The sequence below is a fragment of the Lactuca serriola genome, chromosome 4 (genome assembly GCF_051521515.1).
Source record: "Lactuca serriola cultivar US96UC23 chromosome 4, Lser_US96UC23_V15, whole genome shotgun sequence".
Lineage (NCBI taxonomy): Eukaryota > Viridiplantae > Streptophyta > Magnoliopsida > Asterales > Asteraceae > Lactuca > Lactuca serriola.
The window spans coordinates 319,026,022-319,043,757 of record NC_136411.1 but is presented as its reverse complement, the minus strand read 5'-3'; the positions used below and the strand labels follow the sequence as shown (position 1 = coordinate 319,043,757).

Genomic DNA, 17,736 nt, shown 5'->3' with positions numbered 1-17,736 from the left:
TTTTATTTTGTTAGGATTGGGTGTGTTCGCTTTGGACTCTGGTTTGGATTCATCAACCTTCTGCTTTCCCTTCTGTTCAGCTGATGAATGCGGCTTTTGAGAGCAAGCGGGATTAGCTTTAGAGCAAGATGGAGATGAATTGGTGGAAGTAGAAGAATTAGAAGAACGAGAAGAGTTAGAATGAGAGGTTTTGGATGGAGAGGACTTCCTGGCTGGTGACTTTAGGTGACCCTTTTGCTTTTGATCATTGGAGGGACTAACCTTCGAGTCTTGTTCTCTTTTGACTTTAGAGTCGAACCTTTGTGTTCGGTTGGAGTTGTTCTTGGAACCGAACCTTTGGTTTCGGTTGAAGTCCTTTTCAGAACCGAACCTTTGCCTTCGGTTGGTATCTTCTTGTGAACCGAACCTTGGCTTTCGGTTGGTATTTTCTTGTGAACCGAACCTTGGCTTTCGGTTGATGGAACTTTCAGGCTTTCTTACAGGATTGTTTTCATACTTCAGATTCTTGTCTTGGTGTGAGTAGTATGCATTCTGGGAGTGCCAGAATTGTTTCCTTTCAGAAAGGTTTTTCCTGTATCTTTGGTTCCTTTCTATCTTCTTATCTCTCATCTGCTTAGGTTGATGATGAACGTTCGCTTTCGTTTTTGTTGTCTCCTTGGCTGGTTCCTTTTGAACTTCAGTAGTTTTACTTTGAGCCGAGGGAGCAGAGGGAGTATCCGAAGAAGATTCAGTTTGGACTGAGGGAGTAGAAGGAATGTCCGAAGAGGTTTCACTTTGAGCTGAGGGAGTGGAAGGAATGTCTTCTTTTGCTAATCTCCCATCCTCCTGAGGAATATCTTTCGTACCACTGGTGCTTGGCTCACTGAAATTATCGGGCTTATTCAATGGTTCAGGTATGTATCTCCCTTTTCTCATCCAGGAGGTTCTTTCAGATAGACCAACGGTTTCGTTTCCATTATCTATTGGAGCTTCCCAGAAGTACTCATCACAACCATCTGCATTGTCTTCGTTTACAATATCTGTGAGCTCAGCTGTTTGATGTTCGGTAACTCCAGTCACTTTGTATACTTGATTCGGAGTGGTCCTGACCTTTTGATACACAACTGCTTTTTCTATTAATTTCGGGGACTTTTGTTGGGACAATCGAGCGAACTCCACAGAGTTTTTCAGAAATTAGGTTTTTGTGGTTTTCAGTTTCGCTTTTAACAAACTCTAAGCAGTCAACTGTGTCCTCTACAGAAATTTCACTCATGTTATCGTCGTTAAGCTCAGATGCATTTTCAACATCGATTTTGTTTTCTGAGCTTACGTTGGCGTTTAGAGAGTCAAATTTTTGCATGGTTTCGGTTCTCAGTTTAAGTCTGTCATTTTCGTCCAAAAGATTTTTGAGCATGTCCTTGTGGTCTTTGGATTTAATGAAGGACTCAATTTTGTCCAGTCCATACATGTAGGTCGGATTGACATCATCAGACGATATCACACTCTCACAATTGTAGGCTTCGGCATCGATTTCATCCTCCTTAAATTCTAGGAAGGGCAAAATCATGCGATGGATCTTTTGGCCTATCTCACAATCCAAGTGAAGTTGAGTAATATTGGAATATAAACGTTTAGCTATTAAACAAAAAACATTTCGTTGTTTTAACAATTTCAAATTGTCTCTCTGCAAATAAATGTTTTCGTCTTTAACTTTAACTAATTCCGACTCTTTTAACTCAATCCACATTCGCCGCTCCTCACTCTTAGACGCCACCCTGCTTAATTGATCAGTCAGGTTAGAATTGGTGACTCGAGTTTGAGTTAAGCTACTATCTAAATGAGAAATTCTTGTATTAACATTTTTTAGTTCTTTCTCATATGAGGATGATGGTACTTTAGATGAAATAAAAACAGATTGTACCTTCTTTATCAGTTCATCGAGCTCATTGAACTGCTGGCTGAGTGGTTTGGCCGTAAAGCACATATCCTCCTGTACCTTCGGTCCATCGCTTCCTCCATCTGTATTGTATCCCCTCATTTGAGATACGTCAGTCACCACGAAGCATTTTCCACCACTGCTTTCCTCCTTAGCCACATAAGCCTTTCCATGAGTAGGCTTCCTCACTTCTTCATCTTCTGAGTCAGTAGACCAAACTTCTGTGCTACCGAACTCATCGTCATTAACCGAACCCTGCACAATAAGAGCATTAATAGAAGGGTTAGCGGTAGACTTCTTCTTTCTCAACTCATCCAATCTCTTCTGCAGCACGGCTTCCTCATCATTTCCATCGTCCTTTTCAGCCATCTTCTTAAGAACACAGTCCTTAGCATAGTGGTTCTTGCCACCACAGTAGAAACAGCTTACTCCGGAATCGCCATCTGCCTTCGGTTCCTTCTTGGGCTCCTCAGCCTTCGGTTTATTGTTCGCTTTTTCAGAGCTGTAACTCCCCTGCCAGTTTCGGTTTTTGTTGCTGGGGAATCTCTTCTTTATGAACCTCTTAGGATTGGATACCATCATGGCATAATCCTCAGTTGTGAGGTCATATTCTTCCAAGTTGAGCTCTTCATCCTCCATCACAGCTTTACTTTTAGATAGGAGGGCCAACGAACCAAGACTAGAAACAACGTTCTTCTCTTGAACCACAATCTTCTCTTGCGACTTTAGAATACCCACCAGTTTCGCCAAAGAGTATGATTTAAACTGTTCATGGGCTTTGACTGTGGAAACTACTGCTCTCCATTCAGATCTCAGTCCGTTCAAGAAAGTAACCTTTTGTTCGATGAGCTTCCTTTCAATGTCGTGTTTGATCATCTTGCTGAGAAGATGATTGAAGCGATCAAACGTCTGGGTCACCGTTTCTTCGGCCCCTTGCCTGAATTCTCCAAACTCAGATAGAAGCAAGGTTTGGATAGAATGCTCAAGATCTTCGTCTGTGGAATACAGTTCGCGAAGTCTATCCCATACTTCCTTTGCCGTAGTACATGAGCTGACCAGTCTGAATGTGTCGGACTGAAGGGCGAATCTGATCAACCTTAGAGCTTTAATATTGCACTGGAATTTGTCTTTTTCATCTTGTGCAATATCCTTCACGTCCTTAAGCAGATCGTTGTACTCTTTTTGCGTGTTAATGATTCTGGATGTTGCAGAATGAGAAAACGGTCCATTGATGATGGCTTCCCAGATGAGATAACCATTGTCCTCCGATCCAATCACGTAATCTTCAAAATGATGCGCCCATACTTCATAGTCATGGGTGTATAAGATTGGAATCTTTGTCGTCGAACCGATGCTGTTGGAAATATTAATAGGGTTTGATTGCGTTGCATCCACTATGATCGTAAAAACCTGTTCAAAGATCAGACTTGTAATAAAGCAGATTAGGGCAAAATAATAAATATTAAGATACGTCAATTAAGATGACGGCTCAATAAATATCAATGATTGCGGAAAACCCTAATGGAAATCTTTTTCACAGAAAAGATGTGTATCGATTACACAGCCTCCTGCTCTGATACCAATTGATGGGATTAAAACAACTTTTAATCTATGAAGATCGATTAGATCTTGAACAAGTATATGAATATGAAACAGTAAAAACACAATAATAAGAACAAAACAGCTTGAATCAAACGTGTCGAATGATTAAATAAAATCCTTAGAAGAGCTCGATTAAGAACATCAACTGTAAAGGATTAGAAGATTACAAGAACGATTAACTTAAAATATTGTACTCTGTATGAATCGTTATTTCGATAATCTCAGCAATCTTAACCTAATATGCATGCAAGCTTTTAACTTATATACAATACATAAAAGGCTCACGGTTGGACATGCCCAAACCGGAGAATACAAGGCTAAACTAACGAGCCCAAAAGACGCAACATCAAAACTATCTTCAGCCCAACAATCTATATAGGGAATCTACTTATTATCCCAACCTGTGTTACTTTGTTCTCAGCAACCTCTACTCATAATTTGGTCTCTAGATAGGTCTTCCTCGTAAGGTATAACTACTTTATCTTATCATTACCATGGATTTCTGTTAATAAATACTTAATGTCATAATTGATTCAGGATCATGAGCTTCTGCAACTGCGTCCAACTAGTATGCTTATATGGAGCTAAGCTCCTCATTACCAAAGTTCTGTGTATTTTTCTTCATTTTAGTCAGAGATAATTTGAAAATACTGTTATAACCTGGTTCATCCTCAATTTTTTCCCATAAAAAAGTTAAATTAAAATAATTAGTTTTGGAGTAAAGAAATGCTGAGAAATGAATGAACATATACTCTGGTAATTTTTTGTATCCCATCTCTCTTATAACATATGACATGTATGTATGAGGTTATATGCATGAATCAGCAACATACTTGTGTTTGTTTGTTTATCATAGCATCCTACTTTCATTTCTTCCTATTATAGTTATACCAAATGCAATAAAATAAAAAGCAATTTCACTATTCTATCCGGGTAGATTTATCAGAGTATACTGTTTTATTAAGAAAAAATTGATACTTGAAAGTACAATGCTATAATTGGGTAGATCTTTCAAAGTATAATGCTATAGTTGGACAGATTATCCAAGTATGATGCTGTAATATGGAAAAAAAAATTGAAAGTAAAATGATATAATTGGGTAGATTTTTCAAAGTGTAAGAATTTAATAAGAAAAAATAAAATAAAAAGTACTACGCTATAATTAGGTAGATCATTCAAAGTGTAATGTTTTAATAAGTAAAAATTAAAAGTACAATGTTATAGTTGAATATATTATCCAAGTATAATGTTGTATTAAGGAAAAAATGAAAGTAAAATGATTTAATTGGGTAGATTTTTCAAAGTGTATGGTTTTAATAAGAAGGGAAAATACCACTCTAGCCCATTTAACGATTTTCATGGTTAATTCTGTTAAATTTTTTTAAAAATCAGTCCTAAAAGTTTAAATTTGGTCCTTGTAGTTTGCAAAAACTTACACAACATGTCCAAAACTCGGTTTTATGTTTTTTAACTTCTTTTTTTTCATTTATTTATTTTTATGTTTTAATAAAATCTATACTTGCTTTTATATTTTTCAATTTTTTATATTTTTTGTTCTTTTTTAGTTTTTGTTTTGTTTTGTTTTTGTTTTTTATATATATTTTTTTATTTTTTAACTTCATTTTTTTTTGTTTTTTTTGGTTTTTTATATTCATTTATTTTTCATATATTTTTATATATTTTTTTCTTATTGTTTTTTGTTTTTTCTTTATATTCATTTTTTCTTTATTTTCGTTTTATTCGTTTTTCTTTATTTTTGATAAAATAAATTTACATTTTGTTTTTCGTTAATTTGATAACTTCTTTTGATATTTATCAAAAAAATTTAAAGTGCATGAATATTTTTTTTTATATTTTTTGTATTTGTTTTGTATTTTTGGTGTTTTTCTTTCGTGTTTTTGTTAAGTTTTGTTTTTCGTCATTTTGATAATTTTTTAGAAAGTGTAAAGTGTATGAATATATTACAGTATATTACATTTTTGGTTTTTGAGTTTTTTTTGGTTTTCTAATAAAATGAACAAACAAAAATAAAGTAAAAACAAAAAAACGAAAAAAAATTATAAAAAAATATGAAAAATAAATGAATATAAAAAACAAAAAAAATAAAAAAGATATTAAAAAATAAAAATAAAAAACCAAAAAAATGAAATAAGAACGAAAAATATAAAAAAATTAAAAAATATAAAATCAAGTTTAGATTTGATTAAAAAATAAAAATTAAATGAAAGTAAAGAAGTTAAAAAAACATAAAACCGAGTTTTGGACATGTTGTGTAAATTTTTGCAATCTATCGGGACCAAATTTGAACTTTTAGGATTGATTTTGCAAAAACTTTAATAGAGTTTACAATGAAAATCGTTAAATGGGCTAGAGTGGTAACTCCATGTCCAATTTGTGGCCAGAGCCAACCAAAAAAAAACTAATAGGGCTTTTCTCAAAAACGCATGAAAATGTAGTGACTTTTATGGTATTTCCCCTAATAAGAAAGAAAAATTAAAAAGTACGTTGCTATAACCGGAAAGTATAATGTTCTAATAAGAAAAAGTTTGAAAGTATAATGCTATAGTTAGGTAGATTTTCAAAGCATAATGTTTTAATAAAAAAAAGTACAATGCTATATTTGGGTAGAGCTTTCAAAGTATAGTGTTTTAATAAGACTTTTTATTCAAAGTACAATACTTTAATAAGAAAAAACAGGAACATTGTTGCAATCGAAAGAATTGAATGTAGGATGCTACACTACATAAATAAATGAAAGTACATTGCTATATCTAAGATTTGTTTGATATTTATGTATTTATGTATTTATGTATATTTGTATAAATGTATGTATGTATGTATGTATCTGCATGATTTTCCACATTATATTACAATTTGGAAGTGGTTAATATTTTATCATCCACAATATAATCTATGTGTTCACCTTAAAATGTACATGAATACCTTTGATGATTAGGTCGAGACTTTCTCATTATCAAGAGTTATTTGAACTGCAAAATTTTGATATTAAATTTTTGTTTCATTCATCATTTGATGGAAAACCCTAAAAGCCTGCACTTAAGTTGTCTTTGCAAAGTCATTGTAGGTCTTGTTTGTAACTTCGTTTTTAGACTTAGATCTTAATGCTTTGTATTTTGAAATAGATTTTTATATTAATGTTCTTGCCCTATTTTTTCATGGATCAAACCAAAGCGGATCCTGATTAACAATGATATTGTAGTTTGAAAAGTTAAGAATCATCTCATGTGTTGTGTGTTTGTTGATTGCAACCTTAAATGTATTGTGCACACAATTTTGATAGGTTTCAGGTTAAAAGTTGCCATACAATCTGTATAAAGTTGCAAGTATGTTGTTATTATGGGCAAAAGTTAATAGTACATTTTCCAGATTATTAGTTCTCTCAATTTTCCAAAATTAGAAAGAAATAAAAAAAAGCTTTTGCCCTCTAGAAAAATTTGTAATCAGTTATCATTTTTTTTTAAAACTCTATTTGGAAAACTGTGCAGTTTATTAATACTTGGTAATATCAGTATGTTAATTAGGAATCTAATATTTTGTAGTGTACTTGGTTATATGGTATATTATGTGATGATAAATTGATGGGGAATTGGGGGGATAATATAGGTCAAAATATTGATGAATACCAAGGAATTGATTATACAACATCTGCTTAATTTGATGATAAATTGTTGGGAAATTGGGGTGATCACTCAATTTCCCAACAATTTATCATCAAATTAAGCAGATGTTGTATAATCAATTCCTAGGTATTGATCAATATTTTGACCCTCTATCTATTACCTCCCCTTTGGAAATTGGGACTATCTTTGGATTTTCCATGTCTATACAAATATTTAGTCTTTTTTAAGGATTTTGTGTAATGTTTGGCATCTAAAACTTTATTTTAATATCCTCAAGAAAAATATATTATTTAGATATGAATTATATACTTGTGTTTTAAATGAAGTTGAAAACTTCAAAGTAATCTAATGTTGTAATATTTAACAGATTTACTTTTCATAGATCATGTTATTATTATTATTATTATTATTATTATTATTATTATTTTGGTAAATCACAAGACTTGTGTACTTAACATAAGGAACTCACAATAAAAAAAGAAAATAAAAAGAGAATTGAGAAGGGAACTAATGTTGATTGGTTGATGGGACAGTGGATAGTTGGTATTGGACTGCAACAGGCCAAATCCTACAACTACATATCAACTTCAAATTGTTTAAAATAATTTTAGAAGGTATCTACAAAATAGAATAATATAACTTTTTTTAATCCTTTTAAAAACAATTAGATATTTATATGTGTAAGTAATAAGATATTTATTTTGGATTTAATGAATGTGAAACTATAATAGAAATCTATCATATTTTTGGAATGCAAATTACTTACAATATTGATGAAAAAACAGTATCAATTTTTAGGAGAATAAACCAGTGTCACTTTTTTTTAATTATTAAGAAAATAGGTGTGAGACCCATGTATTACATAAGTTTATTTTAAAAAAATTAAATATGAAATTTTAACAGTTTAAGAAGCTAGAATTTATAAGAAAAATGAGAAAAATTTTAAATTATTAAACCTTTCTAATAAATACCTTACATATATATTACCTTAAATATTAAATGTGGAGTTTTAATCTAATAAAATGAAAAATACAATAAAATGACAAATGGAAAATAAAAAATTCAAAAATTTAGAAAAATGTCATGTGTCCAAGTGAAGGAGAAGAAGACATGTGACAAAAAGATTTTGATTTATCAGGTAAGAAGTATACGAAATATATGGAACAATCATTTTTGGAATAAAAGAATTACATAAAAAAAATTGCATATAAAGCATAATAGTCATCTCCAAACTTCAAAGGAAAATAAATAGTGGATGAAACATGAAAGTTTCTTTAGTTTTTTAAATTGTTTAAATAAGTAATAATTGTCCTTTCTCTTCTGACCAAAAAGCATCTTTGTTTTCTCCACTATATTCCAAAGGTCTTCCAAACAAGCACATCACGTTCAGACACCTTTTTCTTTCTGCTCTTGCTCTTGATTGTAAGTTAATTCATCTCATATTCTCATCCAAGTCAGTTTGCATTTGTATCCCAGAAACTCTTTCCAAAGATTTGATTTTTAAAGAATCCTTCAAGCATACCTCAATGCCATATTCTTCAACTTCATCCATCCGCAACAACTTTAAGTATGATGTGTTTTTGAGTTTTAGGGGCGAAGACACTCGTTCGAGCTTTGTGGATAATCATTATTACACTCTTCAGCAGAAAAACATTCACACATACAAGGACGATGAGGGAATCAAGAAAGGGAAAAGGATCAGTGATGAGCTCATCAGATCGATTGAAGAGTCCAAATTTTACATCATTATTTTCTCCAAGAACTATGCCTCTTCTTCTTGGTGCTTAGATGAGCTTATGAAGATAATGAAATGTCACCAGACTACAGAGCATACTGCTTACCCTATCTTCTATGATGTTGAGCCATCTGAAGTCCGCAGACACAGTAGGACAGTTGAAGAAGCCTTTTCCAAGCACAAAATGGAAGAGGCTTCTGGGAAATGGAGGGAGGCACTTAAAGAAGCAGCTGATCTTGCTGGGTGGGAGTTAAAGAACACTACTGATGGGTAATTCTTTCATCAGATCTATGTAATATGCTTGTAATTTTGTTTCTTTATGATCTACTTTTACACTGAATTTAAGAAGCTCGTACATAGGATCTTACATTGGATTGTCAAATTTAAACTACAATTATCAGTTTTTTGGAATGAATAAACATCAATTTAATATGATTGTAGGACTATATTATTACTTCATATACATTTGCTACATATCTCAAAGTAGTTGGGCATGTTGGATTTTGAGTATGCTAATTGAATCTGCTTTGATATACAGGCATGAAGCAAAATTCATCCAAAAAATAGTTAAAGAGCTTTCACTAGAGTTATGATCCATTAGTTTCACAATTGATGAAAAATTAGTGGAAATGGAGACTCGGATCAAAGATGTTGTATCATCTTTAGGAACTGGTTTTGATGATCTTCGCATGATTGGGATCAATGGGATGGGAGGTGGTGGGAAGACGACTTTGGCAAGAGTTGTTTTTGATCAAATATCCTTTCAGTTCAAAGGTAAAAGCTTCGTGGAGAATGTGAGGGAAGTTTCAAATGCTTCTTTGTTGGGTTTGAAGTCTTTGCAAAAACAAGTCCTTCGGGACGTCTTAAATGATAAAGGCATCAGAGTAAGCAGTGTTTATGATGGGAAACACATGATTAAGAGGATGGTGCATGATAAAAGGGTTCTTGTTGTTCTAGATGATGTGGATAATGTCGACCAACTTGAGGAATTAGTAGGCGATCCAAATTGGTTTAAGCCGGGAAGTAGAATTATCATCACAACAAGAGATGAGCAAGTGCTGGTTTCACACAGTGTGCAGTTTATACACGACATCAATCTGTTATCATATTAAAAAAGTAGTATTTGCCTCTTTAGTAGGTATGCATTTGGTAGAGATATTCCAATTCAAGGGTATGAGAAGCTAACAAGAGAAGTTGTACGTTATGCATCTGGTCTTCTATTAACACTTAGAGTTTTGAGTTCGTTTCTCTGTGGTAGAAATGAGCTTGAATGGATAGATGCCGTAAAAAGACTTCAAATGATTCCATTAACAGAAACTCTGAAAAAATTAGAATTAAGCTATATCGGTCTAGAGGAGGATTACAAGGAAATTTTCCTAGATGTTGCATGCATTTTGAAAGGTCGGACGAAGGAGGTAACAATCAAAGTGCTTGAAAGTTGTGGATTCCATGCTAGAAATGGTTTAAGAGTTCTTGAGCAAAAATCTCTCATAACTATTTCTAATTATAATTTATGTGTGGGAATGCACGACCATATTGAAGAAATGGGCAGGAATATTGTTCGTCGCATGTATTCGGATAAGCCTTATAAGCATAGTCGTTTGTGGATTAGTGATGAATCGAAGATATACTGGCTAACGATTTGGTAAGGATCAAGTTTATTTGTAAGTTGGAAAAGGTTAACATGATAATTTTTTTTGCTACACAAGTTTCATGGTGACTTCATTTGGATTACAGGGTACCAAAGCAACAAGATGTATAAAATTCTACAATGGGAAGCTCAATCCGCACATAATTATAAAAGGTCTTAGAAAGATGAAGGAACTTAGATTTATTTCAATGGATATGGGAGATCATTTGCAGTGTTGGGAATTTAATACAATGATCAGTCCAGAGATTCCAAAAGCTTTACGATATCTGGATTTGAAGCATTACTCTTTTAGTTCTTTACCCAAAACATTTCAAGCAGATAATCTTATTACACTTGAGATGGTTGACTGCAAAATTTTACAACTTTGGGAAGGGGGAGAAAGAAAGTGAAAGACCCTCACTTTCGTATTTATGAAAGACCCAAACTTTCATACTTGACAATTTAGTTACTCCAAAACATGCTACTTGCATATTCATAAAAAACAATATTTTACATTGATAAAGAGGTTACAAACTACTGGATACAAACCGACTATTTTAAAGTGTTATATATTACGTAACTTCCCAGGATTCTATAGTTTTATACATATGGGAGTGCAAAATACAATAGTTTCAAACTATTCATAAGCTTCTATCGATACAATAGTTTCAAACTATTTAAAAATCTTCTACTAGTATATAACTATACTGGATGCTTATCTCCTGCAATTTGTTAAACATTGAGAGGGTAAGCGGTGACGCTTAGTGAGTTCAATAATAGATACAATATAACGTTATGCCATATATATACTTTAATATGGCAGAAGCAAAGAGGAACAAGGAACAACAAGGGCATATGTGAATCATGTGACAAACATTCCATATCAATCATTGATTTGATTTAAAGATATACAATCAATGACACATAAAAATTTCCATGCTTGATATACATCAATAAAGCTTTGGCCCAAATGGCACAGAAGACATACAACTTCGGATTAACATTTTGGTAGATTTCTGGCTTATAGCCCTGTCTAACCTTCTGCCAATACCATAGAATAGTAATCATTCTCTTACGGAGACATGTTCTACAGGGCCAGAGGCTACATACCGATACCAACGTGAATCTAAGTCCTTTCACTGATCACATGGTCAATGGTATTTCTTTGCTATTAAAAATAGCGAATAAAAATAACCCGGAATAATAACACTAAAAAGCACATAGCACATATAACATATAACATACAATTGTTCCTATATATTAAAATCACTGTGAAATAATTGGGGGCTAAAATATTAATTTAGGCAGCACTTCGGCTCTAAATATCACTTTCTTCGTTGAAAACCAGGCTCTGCGAAGATAGAGCTTCAAAACCGAAAATATAATTTTTTTTCGGGCTTCTCGGGTGTCTCGGGCGTGTTTCGGGCTTTCGAATCAGTATCGGGGCTTCGGGGGAAGTCGGAATAGTAAAAATATCAAAAGGAGGGTGAAAGTGCCAAATTTCTCAAACTACCCAAGAGGTCTCGTAGGCCCTCTATTTATAGGGGAGGAGATCCAGAGTTCGACTGAGAAGGAGGAGTCAGCGAGGCACGTGGCTGTTGGAGCTAAGGACATGAAGCGATAAAGGAGAGCTAGCGCGCATGCGAGGCTCGGACAGGTGGAGAGCACGCGTCGAACGGGGATTGGGCCGCGCCTCGGATACGAGGGGCAGGCGACACGAGGCGGGCGTCGGAAGGCTACTGGTCACGACATCGGTCGAATACAGAAGCGGCATGCATCGGACATGCGAGGAACCGGTGATACGTGCACGCATGACTCATCGACGTCGGATACGTGGCTGATCGCGGTGGTCGGCACTGTTCTTGCGAAGTTTCTCGGAATTTGAGCCCAAATCTTCTAAAATCCATAACTTTCTCATACAGGCTCCATTTTTTATGTTCTTTATATGCATGCGTAGCTAAAATTATGCTCTACAACTTTTGTTTAGACTTCGTCGACTAATTATGACATTAATTTTAATATTATCATTTTTAACAGACCGGGACAGGAAATTCTGTTAAAAATTCATAACTTCTTAATCCGATGTCCGTTTTCGTCATACATTTCACCGTTGTACTACTAATGATGAGCCTTCAATTCTCATTTAGGGTGTTTCAGCTAAAAATCACTCAATCTAAAATTCGAGTTTTTAGCTGTCTACTGCTAAGCTGAAACTTCGAAAAATCATAACTTCGTCATACGAAGTCAGATTTTGGCGTTCTTTTTATCGAACTTCTCGGTTTAACGAATACTACGACTTTCATTTAGATTACTAAGGCTAAAAATTAGTTTATCAAAAACTCACTTTTTATGTCATTCGGCGCCGTGCCGGTTTTGTTGCGGATCTTCGATTGGTCATAACTTCTTCGTTACAACTCGGATTTCGATGAGGTTTTCGCCTAAATGTTTCTAACGAGATTATCTACAACTTTCAATAATAAAATTTTACTTATTTCAAATTTTATATTTTCTCTATATTTCACTATTTGGCTTTTAATTGGAATCTCATAAGACTTCCAATATTCTATGAGTGATTCTAAACATAGTTTTACTTCATTTCTAGTAAAAACTATCTGTTAGAACTCAACATTAAAATTCACATAATATTTCATAATATTATTTACTTAAAACACGATTTCAAAATGTGTATGTTACAGAAAGGTAGAGTTATTGTGACACACTATATAAGCATAAATACCTTGACCTCAGTGGTTCCATGTTGAGTACCCTTGACCTTGGACTTACTCCAAATCTCGAGACGCTGACCCTTGGAGGATGTTCCTGTTGGATTAGTGTCTAAGTCCATAACTATATTTGGTATGTACTTGAACCGACTCGGCATGGTCCATTTGGGTTGCATGACATCATGCATTTGGATAGACGAAAATGAGAGAAATAACACTTAGTGTTTGGTAATATATTATAAGTTCTAATATATTAAGAAGATTATTTAATTGGTATTGATCAAGATTGTATTTGGAATTAATTAAGTGATCAAAACGAGACTAATTAAATATATGGGTTGATTGTGTAAATCATCCATACTTGTATAGTGGGCTAATGCTCCATGGATTATGAAGTTGGGCTAAAACCCGTAGGATGCTCCATGGTGTTTTTCTACCCATGGATCATGGAAATGAAAGGCCATGACAATTAGGGTTTACATGGTGTAACCCTAATTGTGACACACTATATAAGCATCTTATTCTTGTCAAAATCGGCCACCATGAGAGACTATGAAGGAATTGTGAGGGCTAGCCGATTTCATGAAGTGTATCATTTCTCTCTAAGTTATTCCATGTGCATTTAGTGTTGTGTGAACCATTTGAGGTGTTACACTTAGGGCACTAGGCTCTCGAGCTTCATGGAGTCAAGCTACATCAAGAGGTATGTATTCTAACTTGTTATATTACCCAAGTATCAAAAGATTGTATGCTAGATAGGGTAACACCTTGGAATATTCATATTTGCATATATAATAGAGAAAACATAGATCCAAGGTATTTAGGGTTGCATGTACACTTAGGAGTGTTAGAATGCTCATAACCCAACAGTGGTATCAGAGCCTAGGCTTGTTTTCAATTATACTTGATGCAAAGTGCTGAAAAATGCCGAAAAAATCGATTTCTAGGCTGTCTGGGCACTGGACTCGCCGAGTCCATGAAGAAACTCACCCTAATCGTTGAGTAGGTTCATACACTCGACGAGTAGGACCCCCAGACAACATATTTTTGACTTTTCAGGCTGGAATTGGACTAGAATCATTAACCTAAGCTGTTTTTGAACCTATAAACCTGTTTTTGATGTGGTAATGTTCATTCTAATCCAATTTCAAAGATAATTGTCAATAGATTCATGTTTTGTATTAGTTTAAGGATTAGGCTAATAACTTGAAAAAGTTTGATTTGAATTATCTTGTTCTTATGAGTTTCTTAGATTAATAGAAAAGTTATGTGAAATTGTTGTTTTCAATCCAAATTAATCTAAGAGTTGATTCTAAAAGGTGTTTTTGTAACTTGTCCTCAAGTTATATGAAAAGTCACATTTAATATTCATAAAACTCATAAATATTTCCATAGGTTATGAATAAAGAAAAGTCACATTCTTTTAATAGTTTAAAGTCTTCCATAACTTGTCCTCAAGTTATGGAACTTGAAGAGTTTTTGGATTAAAACTACTTTAAACACATAAGTTATGGAAATTGAATAGTTTTGAATAGTTTCAAAACTTGCCCTCAAGTTTTGGAATTTGAAAAGTTTTACCTTATTAATACTTTAATTCCAAGTTAAGCCCTTAGAATTTTAAAAGTTAAAATTCAACCCTTATACTTTATAATATTATAAGTTAATAATATTTATATATATGTATAAGAGCAAGTCGTCTTACCATTAGTAGGCCTCATTCACGAAGCCGGTCTATAAGGGGGTATAAGGTTACTACCTATAAAATGGCAGTTTAATGGGTGTCCACTCTCACCCACCGCTTCCTTGACTGGTGGAGGGTTGTTAGCCGAACAGGTAGGAAAAGGACTATAATTTCTCCATTCATTAAAAGTATTAATGAAAATATAAAGTAACTATAATGTTTTTATAATTCTCAATATTAGTTACTTTAGGAAAATGTGAATTAGGTGCTAATCCATGAAATTACACTTTGCACTTTGTTTAAGTCGGTTAGTGGAGCGTGTGCGGTTAACCGGCACACTAGCTTGATTTAACAAGGTAGGCAAAGGGTAACTTAATATTTATCATAGTATCGGTGGAGCGCGTGTGGTTAACCGGAACATCGATTAAGGGGTAAATATTAAGGGTACCAAGTAATTTGCATGCTTACTTCACACCTTGTTTTGATATCCTTGGCATCCCAGTCACAAAACCTAAAAGGCACACTCGAGATTGAAACATACCATTGAACAGTTTAATGAATCTAAAAGATCTAGGAGTTTCAAATCCAAGTAAAACCTAATTAAATTATTTCGTTTTCATGGTGAAAATTGGTGAATCGTCATTCACATACCTTCAAATATTCTATAGCTTGGATTACGGCATCCCTCTTCCAAGTTATAAAATATTGTGTTGGGTCCTAGCCTTAATATTTCATATTGGGTGTTATATTAAGGACTTTGGATCAACTATCTTGAATATCTCCCAAAAGATGTCTAGTTCAGACATCTATGATCTTCCCAAATCTCTTGGAATGTCACTTCCTCCACCTCCCCAATTCTTCTCTCTAACCCACAAGTTCAAGGTCACTCTAGCCCTATTGGCACGCAAGGTCTATGCATGCTCACATCTTGGAGATAAAGTCACATATTGACAAGCCAGGAGAGTTGGGTGTCAAAGTCTTAAGAAAGTTGGATGTTCAATCACTCTCTAAGTCGCATAGTGAGTTCCTTTGGGACTACTATGAAACAGACTATGACAAGACCGTTAATGATCTTATGTATTTGCTTGGTGCTGCTGAATCATAAATGATTTGAGGACTAGTAAAGCAAATTTGATAAGGAGATCAACTTCCCAATGGACATTAACAATGGAAACATTAGATATCTAAAAAAGCCTTCTCTTCCCAAGGAAAGGGATTGACCATAGTCAACTCGGTTGACCAAATGGTAAAGAGAAAGGAAAGTATACGATAGTCCCATGTACCATTTCCAAAGAGTCCATATGTTTCTCTTGCCAGAGGAAGGGACATTGATTGCGAAGCTGCCTATTTACCTGAAAGATCATAAGATTGATCAAGTCAAGAAGTTTGACTCTACTTCAGGTAAAGCCCACTATCTAACTTAGTTAAGGCTCTATTCTGAGATTCTTATTACATGATGTGACTGGGTCACATGTTGATGTTTGAAGAATCAAAGGAAAAGTGAAGGAAACCTAAAGAAATAGTATGTTGAATCTGACCGCGAAAATGGATTTCTATCGCATGATTGAAGATCAGATTCTTGAGCTACTCTTAGGAGTTATGATAGATTGCTAGGAAACATGTAATAGCATAGTTTTTATTCAAAGTTTCATTATAAGGAAAAGTTTTTTTTTTCCGCATTTTATAAATAAATACAACTTTGTTTTACTTTATTTTATATCTCCTTGCAATGGCATTTATGAAAACTTGATGTTTGTATGTTTCTAGCAATATTGAAAATATGAATTTGATCATTTCATTTGTGGTAGTGTCTAAATTTACCAAATAAGGAAAGCTTTTAATCACCCAAATTTTCAGTTGGATAGAAACTTGGAATCATACAAGTTGTATAATATGATGAATGAGAATTTTCAGCTTTGGAAAACTAAGACTAGTTCCTTGTTCACATGTTTATGTGAGTCAAGTGAAGAACTAAGGGATCAAGTACACATTCTTGTGCACTAGTCAATTCCACCACAAAAGATTGATAAGAATATTCGTCATGATTTACTAAAGTTAGTAAATATGGTTATACTTACAGGCTTAAGTATAATTCTGAAGCAATGGAAAAGTTTCGATTATATGGCAGAACGAATAAGAAGAATCAAATTAGGAAGAAGGATAAAAGTTTCTCAAATCTGAAAAGATGGGAGAGTACTTTAGTATCAGCTTTTGTGATCATCTTAATGATTTAGAAATCATATCACAATTTGTCCTCTAAGGAAATCTTAGTGCATTCTTATGACTAAGAAGAGGAATCTTAAATTGTTGTAATGGTTAAATCAAGAAGATGAGTCATACTTCGTTGCAAAACAAGTCTTAGAGTCATACCCCAAGACTGTAAGTTGAGTGACATATCTTAAAGAAAGGTTTAAAACACTTGTCAAATATAAGAGTAAAAATGTCCTACTCTTGTACATTTGAAATTGTTAAGTTGTGATGTTTTGGATAAAACAAAGACCAACTTAGGCCAATTGTGTGAAGTGTTTGTCTTGATAAAGAATCCACACTATCTCTTGAATATGTGGCAAGATAGTCTTATATGTCAAGAGGAAAGTAGGAGTCTTAAAGATCCTGAAAAGAATTTCAAGATCTAATCAAGAATAAAAACCTGTAGTTTAACACTAGCACACGACGTGAGGTTTATAACCTATCGTGTTGACATATTTCTATTCTTGTGCCCATTCCAGTTAAAGTTTGCTTTGCATATGAGTTCTTAGAGTTCTCAATTGGTTGCATAACAACTTGGAAGCAATGGCAGGCCCTTGAG

At 33.8% G+C, this 17,736-nt stretch overlaps 1 protein-coding gene and 1 pseudogene across 1 annotated transcript; both read left to right on the top strand.

Annotated features, from left to right (window-relative positions):
* Positions 1 to 8,684: 8,684 nt before the first annotated feature.
* On the top strand, positions 8,685 to 9,486 carry LOC145099541 (toll/interleukin-1 receptor-like protein pseudogene; annotated as a pseudogene).
* A 36-nt stretch (positions 9,487 to 9,522) lies between these two features.
* LOC145099540 (TMV resistance protein N-like) lies at positions 9,523 to 10,933 on the top strand. Its single transcript, XM_079037102.1, has 3 exons — positions 9,523 to 9,971; positions 10,032 to 10,538; positions 10,603 to 10,933. Exons 1-3 carry the CDS (start codon positions 9,523 to 9,525, stop codon positions 10,931 to 10,933), a joined length of 1,287 nt encoding a protein of 428 aa, XP_078893228.1.
* The last annotated feature ends 6,803 nt before the right edge of the window (positions 10,934 to 17,736 follow it).

Bases quoted from the DNA above. Each gene is read 5' to 3' on its own strand.
- LOC145099540 (XM_079037102.1), top strand. From the start codon at position 9,523: ATGGAGACTCGGATCAAAGATGTTGTATCATCTTTAGGAACTGGTTTT. The intron at 9,972-10,031 runs GTTTATACACGA...CCTCTTTAGTAG, and splicing joins CTGGTTTCACACAGTGTGCA to GTATGCATTTGGTAGAGATA. The intron at 10,539-10,602 runs GTAAGGATCAAG...TTGCTACACAAG, and splicing joins ATATACTGGCTAACGATTTG to TTTCATGGTGACTTCATTTG.